Source organism: Falco cherrug, chromosome 1 (assembly GCF_023634085.1).
Source record: "Falco cherrug isolate bFalChe1 chromosome 1, bFalChe1.pri, whole genome shotgun sequence".
NCBI classification, from domain to species: domain Eukaryota; kingdom Metazoa; phylum Chordata; class Aves; order Falconiformes; family Falconidae; genus Falco; species Falco cherrug.
In genome coordinates this window covers 62197740-62210267 of record NC_073697.1, presented here as the reverse complement: position 1 = coordinate 62210267, position 12528 = coordinate 62197740, and the positions used below count along the sequence as shown (strand labels likewise).

The following is a 12528-nucleotide window of genomic DNA, read 5'->3' as shown; positions in this document are numbered from 1 at the left end:
GGGCTGAGTGGCGAGGATTTTGGTCCAGGTCTTCCACATTGCAGGATTCGCATCTCTGACTAGTTCTAATCAGGAATTTCAGTATGGATGTATTGAGACTGAATTCTCACTCTCTCATGTTAAGAACTTCAACCTTTGTAAATAAGTTTGGTTTGTCAGTTTTTCTGTCTCTACTCCTCTCTCCAAAAGAAAAGCCTGGAAGTTTTGTAGAAAAACTTGGAACAGTTTTGTAAACTCTATGGGGTGAAGCAGGACCAAGATTAGATTCGGTATGAATTCAGTGTAATTAATATTTTATGCATTGGAAATTCTAGGAGTTGAGCTATAGAAATAAAGTCTCCTTTATCTCTTGAAAAGCAACAAAAAAATCAGGCTTTCGCGGATATTGTACTGTCCATTGGACTATTCTGTTCCCTTTCTAGCTAGCATAAGCTAGCTATAGTCCTTTTACAGACTTCTTTTTGTTAATCCATGTGATATATGAGGACTGAGTGATTAAATTGTCTCATGTCTTGTGATCTAGCCTTAGAATACCTTCAGGCTAATAAGGAACATTCTTATAAACAGAATCGAAGCTGCTTAAGTAGTGTACCTATTACCTGTGAACCAGCTATAAAAGCAGGTCTTCATTTTGCCATTTCTAGATTCACATAGATTTCTATATTTATTTATATGAGTTTCTTATTAAATGTATTCATTAGTGAGACATAACAGTTTTATTTTGAAGAGTTAAGGGAATATCTGTAAACCTGAAATAACCTTTGAAACCCAACAGCTGTTGCTTTCTTGCCCAGACTTTTTCAGCAGTACCAAATAAACTATAGTACAACAGCTGGATCTCAGGATTTAATTCCTTTGTTCTACGGAAGTCTTCAATATTAAATGGCTAATGCTTATGTTCAGAGAATGCCACACTAAACTCTGAAGTAATCTGTTCTGAGTGATTTTGGGGTTTGGGTTTTCTGGTTTTTTGTTTTGTTTTAAATAAATGGTGTTTTCCTGAGGTGGTTTATCACAGTAGAGAACAGAATGCAAAAACTGAGACACTTGACAACACGGTCTTAATATATTGCAGATTGGTCCCTTCAGCTCTCAAGTAAGCGTATCAGCGTGCTTATATACATGTTCTTAGTGTTCTTCCCAAACTTCATCTTCCAAAGATTAACACTTTGAGAAGGCAGTCTCTTGTTCCATGCTGAAAATTAGCGCTGCTCGCTGTGCCTTCAACAGATATCTTTACAAAAAACAATGAATTTTGAAAACTCAGGGGTTTGCTATGGAGTAACACATGGGCCAGCTCTGTTCAAATGGTGGTATTCTGCTGGCAATTTCTCAAATTGGTGGACTGAAAATGTTGGAATTATTTTTACAACTCCAGCAACGAGGACTTCGTGTGGGTCCTATTAGTTTTTGTATAGCAACAGAGCACCATTCATTAAGGACTTTTGTGGCATAACCCAAATGGTTTTCATACTACAAAGTCTGTTTCTTCTGTTAATGCTTTTAAAGAAGGACCCGTTTTCTGGATTTTAAGTTAGATATTTCAGAGATGTTTATTATTATCTAATTCCAAACTTCTGTGAGAAACTTGCTCTCCAGCTCTGCACAGCTACTCCAAACTCTCGGTGACACAGAACTCTGCAGGCTTTCTGTGGAGGGAATGTTTGTAGTTCACTTCTCTGGTATTTATTCTGAGGCTGGGAGGAATGTCAGTAGTTCTCTTCCGTGGTATTTTATTTTGCTGTTTCACAACAAGAAGCCACACAGGAGAAGAACAAAGAGCTGTGGTTTTCTCACACTTGTCTAAATACTGAATTAGGCCAGCCTCTGCATGAGTAGAGCTGGGGCAGCTGAAATGGATATCCACAGATTGTATCAGCTCAGTCCAACAGATGCTTAAAGAAAATTTCCAGTGTTGGGAGCTGGAGTTGAAGGCTTTTCTAGTGTGGAAGTCTGTCCTAATGGCTTTAAATTATAGATTAGGATTAGCCAGAGCTGGTGTTTTTATTACTATTCTGTCTGAATGAATTTTGAAGTATCTAAATTCTCACTATTTTTTTCAGTAATGAAGAGGACAGTAAGTTTTTGTTTTATTAAGAGACTTTAGAGCTTTGACTGACCTTCAGGGTCACATACCACTGTTTTCATGTTGTTATTCTCAACTGAATTGCTGTATGCAATGCTAAATTGTGTCACCTTCTTGAAAATGTGATTGTAGCACTTGGTTCTTTCTCTACTATCTTCTTGTCCCTTCCCTCTCCAGTTTAGCTTAGTTACAGATCTCTTCTGATGTTCTCAGACTTGGGTTTGTTGTTTTCCTTTGACTTTCTGGAGTTCCTTAGGGTTGTGCACATTGTTTTATGTGTTTGCAGTAAGCAGTGAATAATCCCATGTTGTTGTAATGGAGTTCTTCCTTAACTTTGTGGTGAAGTGTTAAGAGGTATCCCAAAGCTGACTCTTAATGTCCTCTTACAGTGTTTTGTTTTTTTTTTTTTTTAAAGTTATTTTAAAGTCCTCTAACTTGTTCCCTCTAGCTTTTTTTAAGCCCTTTCTTTTCCCATATTTCTTAAGTATTTTTTCAGGAGATACAGTAGTTTCCCATATTGCTGTCATTGACCCGTTAGGGAAATAAGTTGGCATAATATTTGAAAGCTCATGGATCTTGTGTCAAAGATGGTTGAACAGCTTGTAAACTGAGTGTACATGTGCATATTTGTCTGCACACCAGGGCCTGTGAAGAACATAACAGCCCATGGTGATAAGCAAAACACAGCAGTTGTGAGCTGTCTTTAATGTGCCCCGTGATCTCCTGCTAAACCACTAGCATGTCTTAGGACATTTCCTTGCCGAAATTTTGTCCTGACTTGCAGTGTTATTTTTTTAGCAGAGGCTGTCTGGGTATTGTTGTGAGGCCATAGGTGAAGAACAGTTGCACAATACATAAAAATCAATATCGTGTGAATAAGGAATTAAAATATCCGTAAGCTGTGGCCCAAAGTAAAACTTTCAATTTTCCTCTGTTCCTTGAGGCCTGAGCTCACAAGGATTTGTGTATGCGCCTAGCCTGTCTCTTAACAACAGAGGTCCCTAGCACAGAGGTAGTTGGGTTTTTTGACACATATGGATAGATCATTGAAGCTTCATATTTTAAGGCATGTTGTCCTGATGTTAGTGACATTATTCACTGCTGTAGCATAGCAGGTTTTTTTTTCAAAGCAATTTTGACTGAGAAAGTCTAACAAAAATGCCATTTTGGAAGGGACATCCTGCACATGGAAAATAACTTGCTCTGCTCCCTTAAATCAGGTATTAAAAGCAACTTATTCTTGCAGTGTTTTCTGGCTGTTCTGAATTCTGAAAAAGTACAGACAATTTAAATGCCACCACTGTTGTGTGAGACACATAGATAAGCCTGATTTCCTGTAGCTGTTTGCCTGGGTATCCACTGCAGCATGACCTTCTGTTTGACAGGCTGCTGAATTTATAATGATTAAAAGCTTCTGTGTACTAGAAGAAACCTAAATTATTTAGGATTTTAGTTCCTGCTCTGAGGCAGGAAGAGGTTTGCTTTTTTCTTCAGGTGAGGATTGAAGCTTAAAATAAGTCCTGAAGCTGCAGGCTGCATCTGGCATGGCAGTGGGTGTTGTTGCCTGCAGGAAGGTTAGCTTTTCAAACTGGAGCACTGGCTAGAGCAAGGTGCGCACAGGAAAGTGAAGAGGGGACAGTAATTTTCCAGAAACAAAACCAAGGACACAGATGACCCTTTGGCTCTTAGTAGGCTCCTGCTTCTCACCTCTCTCTTTGCATAAGCAGTCACCTCTCAGTTCTTCCTGAAGTAAAGCATGCCAGCAAAATCCATCTGCTCTGCACTGCCCATGCTGTCTTACAACACACGGAGCCAGGCGTCCTCTACACGGGCTTCTCAAATCTAAAGATCTAGTGTCTGATTTAGACTTCTTTGCAATGAGACAGTTAATTGTGCTCCGATGGCTTTCTTGGTGATTGTTGGATGTGGAAGGAGGGGCAGAAACAGCAGAAACATACAGATGCTGTGTGCTTGGCCTCATGAGGCTGAATGGAAGAGCCTACAGATTCCAGCCCTTTGCTCCTTTCTTGTCACGTTGCTAATGTTCCCAGGAGTGACAGATGTGCTAAATCTGCAGGGGTTAAAATAGGTCTAGCCCCACCATCGATCTGAAGGTGTCATCAGGTATTGATGCATTTAGCAACCCAAACTGAATGACATGGTCATAACAGGACAGAGCCCATTTGTCCACGTTGATCACCAGTTTTGCCCTTGGAGTTGGAGGGAAGCCAGCAGTAAGGTGCTAGTAAATAAAATCTGTCACTCCTTTTGTCCTCTGTCTGGGCTGTATATCACTTCCTATTTTGTTCTGCTGTTTTCTGGTGTGATTTTCCATCACCCTTATCTAATGTCAAGATAGAAAAAGACCTCTCTGTGATCCTCATGTTGTGTGAAATGTAGACAGTGCATGTTCCTGGCATCCTGTGTTAAAATCGCATGGATTATGTCCTGGCTTTGTACCCTGTTGGCACCAGGCACTAGATGGTCATCGTAGGAGTACGGATACAGACCTGGAGGTGCTGTTTTCCTGAGCCAAGGAAATGACACTAGCCAGATGCACAGCCACCACGGTGGAGTGTACCACGGTGTAATGCAGAACTTTGGAAAAGCTGCATTGGAGGAACCTCTCCAAGTTCAGTCTCTCCTGGGAGCTACTCAGATAGGGTTGGGCAGTCCTCTTGCTGGCTGCTGTGAGTGCTCCCTGAGTGCTGGGTGCTAGATGAGACTGACATGCATTTATTGCTTTATATAAGTGCTGTCATGTCTGCTTCTGCATGAAGCAGGCTTGTTTTGGGTTTCTGGGGCTTAACAGAATTCCAACCCTAGAGGCTAGAAAGGGCGTTTTCCTGAAATCAGAAGTGTGTGGTTTTGTTGTGTGGGTTTTTTTTTTTGTTTTGTTTTTTTTTAAACATACTGTGATGTATGGCTTATATAAGCTTCATGGCTTATTTCCACCCAAGCAAAGGGTGGGAAAGAGGAAGCAGTGAAATTATTATTTGTGTGTCTGTGTAAAAAGTGTTCTTGTCTCTGCTACAAGGATTTTGATGTCCATATAGAGTTTTTATCTGCTCATATTTTGCCTGATGATTCATTCCTTCCTCAGTCTTCAGACTGGTTCATTACCTCATGCTTGCCCTTTACAGAATCTTTGCTCTAGCTCCTATTCCTACCAAGGAAGTTACAGTTTCTATGGGGCACTTAACTTCTCTGGTTTTTCAGGCTAATGAGAAGTTCTTTACTTTTTTCCTAGGCACTATTGCAAGGATGGAGAGAGATGGTGGGTTGTTTTTGGGGTGTCGGGATTTTGTTGCTGATTTATAGTTTGGGGTTTTTTTGTTGTAGTGGGGGGTGGTGATATGGGTTTTTTGGGGGGTGTTTTGTTTTTTTTTTTAACCTGTTTGCACTGTTTCTGCCTTTGAGAACATCAGATTGGGATGGTGAGAGAACATTTACTGCGTGGAGCAGTTCCTCCCTTCGGGAGCTGTTGGGAGGCAGGAGGAAGACAAAAAGAGAGTTTCTATGGGTGCCCTGGCAGAAAGGTAAAACCTAGTATGGCTGGGTATTGAATGGTGTTTGAAGACTGGCTGTAGGCCTGGTCAAAATCTCTAGACGCCTTCATTAAGAAAGGATTTGGCAATACTGACCTAATATTTGAAGAGATGGGCTAATGAACTACACTGAATATGCAAGGTTACTCTAATGTGCTGTAACAAGCCTTCTGGTTTACTGCTGAGTGTGGTTTCCAAGCATAATCATCATCCAGCACAGAAAGGAGGTGATGTCTTTGATAGTGCTATGGTATTAGGAAAGGGTCTGCATTTGCGGGCTGTTGGAAAAATAGATGAACACACATTGCTAGTGCCAAAGCTCTTCAGACTAGAAGGAACAGATGAGGATTTTCTAGCATTAATGACATGCATGCCCTGCTGTGTGCAGGGGCTGCCCTGGGAACCAAACAAAAAAAGCTAATTTACTGTCATTGTACTTATTTTGAATGGCTTTGTGTGGACTGAAGATGTATTATAGTACTTCAGAGTTGGTGGTACATGGCTGTGCTGGGAAATAAATATTTTGGTACACGATCATAAAACATTCAGCAGTATTCTCCCACGGTACGCTGTGGAGGCTGGCTTCGTGGCTCTGAGGGTCTTGATGCTGGGCTGCAGCTCTTTTGCTCTACTTACAATGAGCTGCTTTATTAGCACTGCACTGGCCTATGTGATGTTAGAGACACCCAGAGACCAGGATAAAGTGACAGAATGATGTTTTTCTTTCCAGGTGATGTGGGAAATAAGCACTAGAGAATTTAAAATGTTACGCATCTTGAGCAAGGAAGACATGCTGTTAAAATAGAATAGATTTGTGGTAAGGAGAGGACAGTTAAGGTACCACTGGGATGAGACCTGTCAGTGTGATTGTTTGCTTTGGGTTCTACCTGCTCCAGAGCAAGTTGGGTTAATTGTTTCTGGAACTGGAAAAACTGTCAGAGGGATAGGTGCTAGAGAGCATTAGCTGTGGTTTGGTGAAATGGTAGAAGTGCGGAATCAATGGAAAAGTACCTGATTTTGTTGTCTCTAAAAAGATAAAAAGGCTGTTTGAGGGAAGCTCTTCAAGCTACCCCAAAAGAGGTATGAGTTACTGTCTCGTCTCCTGCATTGGCTCTGAGATACTTGGGTGGTCCCTGCTCCTATGGCTGCCTAGCAAGGCAGCTGCTGACTGTAGGCAAAGTAGTGAAATGTTTCTGTTTACACAGGAAAGTGGCCAATGCATGTATTTATAGTCATGATCATAGGTGAAAAATGTGACATTTTCTGATCGCTGTAAAACAGTTACTCCTCTGTTTTCTGGTTTCTGACTCTTATTTCTAATTTTATTTTCGCTAGTGGCAGCTGAAAGGGACCAAAGTATATGCAAAACTTTTGAGGTCATTTAAACAGTAAGAAGAAGATTTTTTGAAGAGGACTAGTCAAATATAGAGACAGCATCTATTTTGAAGGAACTCCTGTAACACTGCATGTTTGCTGCAATGTTTGGGTGCCTTCAAAACCCAGCTGACAGAGATCTGATTTAATACAGAATTGATGCCTGCTTCCTTGCTCCTTTTCTGATAAATTGGAAGCATCTGCAGTGTTGAGCTGCCAAGCTAAATAGTATTTCCCTTAAGCAGATCTCAAATACTGAATTATTCTTAGGGAATAGATGTGTTTGTAGATTTGTTAAGACTTTAAATGTTGAAATAATATTTAATGCCAAAAGAAACTCTGGTAGAAAATGTTAGCTGATAAATCTATTTTGATTAATTCATGTCCACTGAAAGAAACTGTTTAATAAGAAATAAAAAAGAAAAAAACGCCCTGAAAGCATTCTTGGAGAGAAGAAATATGTCTCCAAGAATGTTCAAGTAATCTTTCTAACAGTCTCTAAAGAACAATTACATGGTCTGTGATATTGCTGGATGATATATTCAGCTTGGGAGACCACCCACTTCCTCCTCCTACCTCCTCATCCTCCTCCTCCCTTTTCTCCTTTTCTAGCTCCCAGCCCACAGAGTCCCGTAGCAGATTAAGCATCAACACTGTGATGCAATTTGGAGGCTGTTGTTTTTCCGAATCACTAAGTCGGTTTTATTCTGAGGACGAGCTTTGTTGCCACAACATCTGGTGAGGAGAAGCTGCCAGCAGCATTTACGCCGTGGATATCTGCTTTTACTGATTTTTTTTTTTTTTTTTTTTTTTTGCTTGTCTGCATAAGGAATAAGAGCAAAGGAATGGAGACTTGCTTATTTATTCAAGCCTGTTTTCTTTAGCAAGAATTACCCACTTCTGCTAGTAGTGATTTAAAAACATAGTATGTGACAGTACATGGAGGCGTTTTCTTGCTTATTTACCTTCCAATTACACTGAAGACATGTTATGGTCCCCGAAATTTTCCTTATCCAACATGCGTGTAAGGCTGACGGCAAAGGGGTTGCTCCGAAACATTCGTCTACCTTCTGGCTACAAGAAAAGCACTGTTATATTTCATACAGGTTTGTGTGGTGTTTTTGGTGGTTTGTTTTTTTTAGTATGATAATTGAGAGCATGTATTGAGGGAATATCTTGTTTATTTCAACAGCAGCTTGTTTTAGCAAATAAAACCCACGCTGGGTATGAAAGTTTTTGGTTTTCATACAGGAGTCTGACTTTTAAGCAAAGTAGTTTCAAATTGTAAGTGTCTGTGTGCATGCACCCGTGCTGAGCTGCTCGTTTGGAAGATGTTTATTTGGTTTATGAAATGCCAATTGGAATTTTCTCTTTCCTTGCACGAGTCCAAAAACAGTATCAGGAAGTCTGTGCTATTAAATATTTATCTAATAATTTTAGTGATTATTTGCCAGGAGCGCTGTCTTTTCTATACCTTGATTGCGTGCGGGGCAGAAACAGGGAGGGAAGTGGGATGAATACAAGCTGTCGTGATGTGGCTTTCTGTCTGAGAGAAATATTTTAATACTTACATGTAGATTCTGCTGACATACATGTCATGTTAAATACATGTTATGTGCAAGCAGGACAAGCAAACTTTTATGCTCTACTTGTGTTGCTGCAAACCTAAAAAGTTTAGAGACACTCTAGTGTGTATGTGTCTAACCTTCCCTGCCACCCCCAAGATTTCAAAAAAAGAACCAAACATAAAACCCACCACAAAATTCTCAGCTGCATCTGACCTGATTTTCATCTTCAGTGGCAGGTAAAGCAAATAAAGCAAGTATCTGGAATGGGAACAAGATACGGAAGCTGAGCTTTGTGCCAGGACATACATGTGTTGTTTTGGTGGAGGGTGGCAGTTGTTTGTTTTAGCTAAGTTGCATGACATCTAGAGAAACTGATGGCAGCCTGCATGTTACATAAATTTTTTCCTCCACTGCACTATTCATAATTTTCTTGTTTTACGTAAGGAGGAGTGAGCAGCTACATAAACTAGTTCTGCAGAAGCTCTTCCTCTCAGGCATTTTCTTTCTGTCTTCAACAGCACCCTCTTTGCTTTTATTTTTTGGAGTTAATTTCTGCCAGTCAGCTTTCCTTCCTGTCCTGGCATTTCACATAGGAGCTTAAACCATTTGCCTTCTCATTACTTATCCTTGGCAAAGTATATCTGATTTCTGAGTTCCTTCTGGATGATAAATTCAGTTATGAACGTAATTCAGGCTGACTGTCAAACGTAATGTAGGCTTCTGTTTGCAGCTTGCTTGCATGGCTTTAAGCTAGGATTAAAATACCTTGATGCTAAAATTTTTTAGGTAAGGGACTGTTTGTGCGTATACCTACATCCTTGATGTTATTAACAGTGTGAAATTTCCACATAGTGCTTATTCCAGGGACAAAAATCCTAAAAGAGAGTGGAGGGAGATGAGGTTCAGTATTCCAAATGCTTGTTAACTGCTACTGAAATTTGTATAATTTCTAAAAAAATAAAAATAGTTGTCAGTGCATGTATCAAGGGAATTTCAGAATGATAAGAATCCATTTGTGGTTTGAATTTGACTGATGTGAAAGCAAAACCTGCCTGCAGGATGCCTCTGTTAAATATGGCATGTAAAATAGATGGCTAGCTCTGTATTCCAGTTAAGCAGCACTTCACTAAATAAGAACTGCTGAATAGACCTTTTGTGTGTTTTCCTCATGTGCAGCATGTACTGGTTAATGATATAGCATTGAAAGCTTGGAGGGGTTTTTGCCTAGTCTCCCCCTTCTGCTTCGCTGTCGCTGTGTCTTGTAGGAAGTCAGTGTGTTAGCAGAAAGCTGACCAGTGGTTAGCTAGAGCTGAATATACCAAAAAAGTAGGGCATCTGAAAACCAGGTCATATTCTGTCGTAGAGAGTGCAAGTATGTATAGATGCACTGTGGTTTTAGAAGCAGTGGAATGCATTGAAGCTTGTTAGTGATTATTTCAGGTTCGCTCAGCAACAGTAGTGGATCAGACAAGGTATTTCAGGTTCGCTCAGCAACAGTAGTGGATCAGACAAGGACAATGTATATCACAATTTCTTTTTTTGTTAAATGCCTGGAGGAGCCCTATTTGTTTTTGCAGCACCAGTATAAGTATCTTGCCTTGTAGTGGTTTAATTGGATTAAAATGACATGTGGCTTCTTTCTAAGGTCACAAAAGCAATGAGAAATAGAGTATAGTAGGGACTGTGTCAACAAATGAGGAGGGAGTAATTGAAAAAAAGAGTGACAGGGTCCACGTAGGAATGTGAGTATGTATAAGCATTATGTAAGCAACGTTAAGTTCTGGTTTGGTGTAGATTGCACTCTTACTAAACATTTTAATGGATTTCGTGCTTTGCTCCCTTTCATAGTAACATAGACCAACCACCTCGTATGACAGTAGAGCATCCTTGAGGTACTTAATGATGGTTGTTGAAATGTAGAGTTTTAAAGTAGTCTAGAGCACAGATCAGGATGGATTCTTCTGTTACCATGTCCTGGCTGACAGCCTGCAGTGCAGTAACTTGGTGATGTTAGGATGTGAGCACTGTTGGGAGGAAGAGGCTAGAACTCACTCTTGGGTTTTCATTCTGACTTGAGGGTATTTTGCAGCGGCATGCCGCAGTTTCTTCACAGTATGTAGTATGGCTGGACATGCAGTTTTTAAGTTAGTCTAGGTAAGTCATTGCATTTATAGTTAAATGCATCTTTCAGCTGCTTATGTCTTGTCCATGTGGAGGTGTCAAAGTAATGAGAGTAATTCTGATACCTTGTAGCATAAGCATATGGCCTGTTCAGGAGAAACCAGATAAAATTGGATTTTTTTCCTAGGAATGGAATAAATCCAGAGGAGCTTTGCCATAAAATTTAAAGTGTTTCTTAAGGCCCTTCAGCTTCTTGCCTTGTGTCTTAACTTCCATCGCTGTGTGCTCTACGCTGCTTCAAGGTCATCAAATCCAGACTTCTTTTCTCCCTTTAAATGCAGGCGGACATTGAAGCATCATTTTTCTCAGCTACTGGAAGTATAGTGCACCTGCATTGTTAGCTGCATATAATGAGTATCCTCTACAGCAAAACAAAAACACTGAAATGCTTCAGGAAACGCTTTATTTACCCATCCTGTGACTTGTAAAACTTACTTGTAGTAACTGCAACAAAAAACTCAACGCTTCAGAACTGCATGAACATGATAGATACAAGTCAAGTGAATCAGTGTCTTTCAGAGGTGAAATGTAACATTTTCTTCCTTTATCAAACAATTAAGGCTTTTTAGCAAAGACTGACTAAAATGCTCTTATGCTTGTCATGCATCAATGGTGTGACAGAAGAAATCATCTCTGTATGATTCTGTATGAACTACCAGAGAAAGACATTCTTTTATCAGGGATTCAAAACAGTAATTTTGAGTTACTTAGTTTTGTCTTGCATACAGATAAAATTCTAGACAAGGAACTGGTTTTGCAAATGGAGGTCAAAGCTCTTGTTCAGAGTTTTTCAAGGATTGTATACTGAACTGTACTGTTGCTTTTGTGGTAAACTGTTCTCTCGGTGTTTTTCATCCAGCCCTTCTTGCTGCTCTTCCTCTTTCTCTTTTTCCCCTGAAGTGTACTTAGTGCTCTTGTCTTGCTATTGACTTTCATAGCTTACTAAACCTAGTTACTCCCTTACTAGCTTGGGAACAAGAGGTGTCTCAGAGGACAAACAGTAACTGATGTCATTTCAGCAATACTAATTTTAAAAATTTGCCTTTTGCCTTGCTAATAACAAGCAAAAATCACAGACCTGTTTATTTGAGCAGATTACATCCGTTTCCAATAAAATTTCTTCCCTATAAATTGTTTCAGATCACATTGCATACTATGGAATTACTTCTTCATATCATGAAGCAGTGTTATTAAAGGACTCTGAAAGCCTCAGGTGTTACGAGTTGCTCAACTGTTCATAAGCCTTTTTTTTTTTTTCTCTGCCTTGAAGAATAGCTGAAGTACTAATTAATGTCTGACACTACAGTTTAATATAGAACTGTAGAAAGAGAGCCAACACACTCAACTCTACTAAGTATTCTAAATCTAAAAATCTGCTGAAGAGGTATGATACAGGATGAGTTTGTTAAATATTTCTGTCACCTACCAAGGGAAAATATAGTTCAGAAGTAAAGCCAGCTTATTTATTCTGAACAAAAGAAGTTGAATAGCTGGAAACCATTTGTCTTGGGAGATTTTGCGTTTATTCAAGTTTCTGTAGAAGTCAATGAGGCTCTTTGCTCCTGACTTTATCTGTTCAAGGCTGGGTACTAAATGACCTGCCTGATGTCCTTGTTTTCAGTCTTAATAGGTCATAGCTTCAGTAACATGTAAGTAATAGATAAATGGAGATTCTTATTTCCAGGTGGTAGGGCTCTGTGTTTTAGAGTTTGAAAGTATCATCTGTACTCAAGTCTTATCCAATTGATGTGCTTACGGTAGGTGTAAAATG

General features: G+C 39.7%; 1 protein-coding gene across 5 annotated transcripts in view; it reads left to right on the top strand.

Annotated features, from left to right (window-relative positions):
* MTUS1 (microtubule associated scaffold protein 1) overlaps positions 1-12528 on the top strand; it is a 129202-nt gene that overhangs the window by 65497 nt on the left and 51177 nt on the right. Inside the window, exon 1 of one of the 5 annotated variants that reach the window (XM_005437044.3) lies at positions 7667-8114. The exons of the other annotated variants lie outside the window; for them this stretch is intronic. Coding sequence (XP_005437101.1) covers positions 7994-8114 — 121 coding nt within the window. The 5' untranslated portion in view covers positions 7667-7993. Of the gene's footprint in view, positions 1-7666; positions 8115-12528 lie in introns of those variants that run through there. 5 annotated transcript variants of the gene reach the window in all.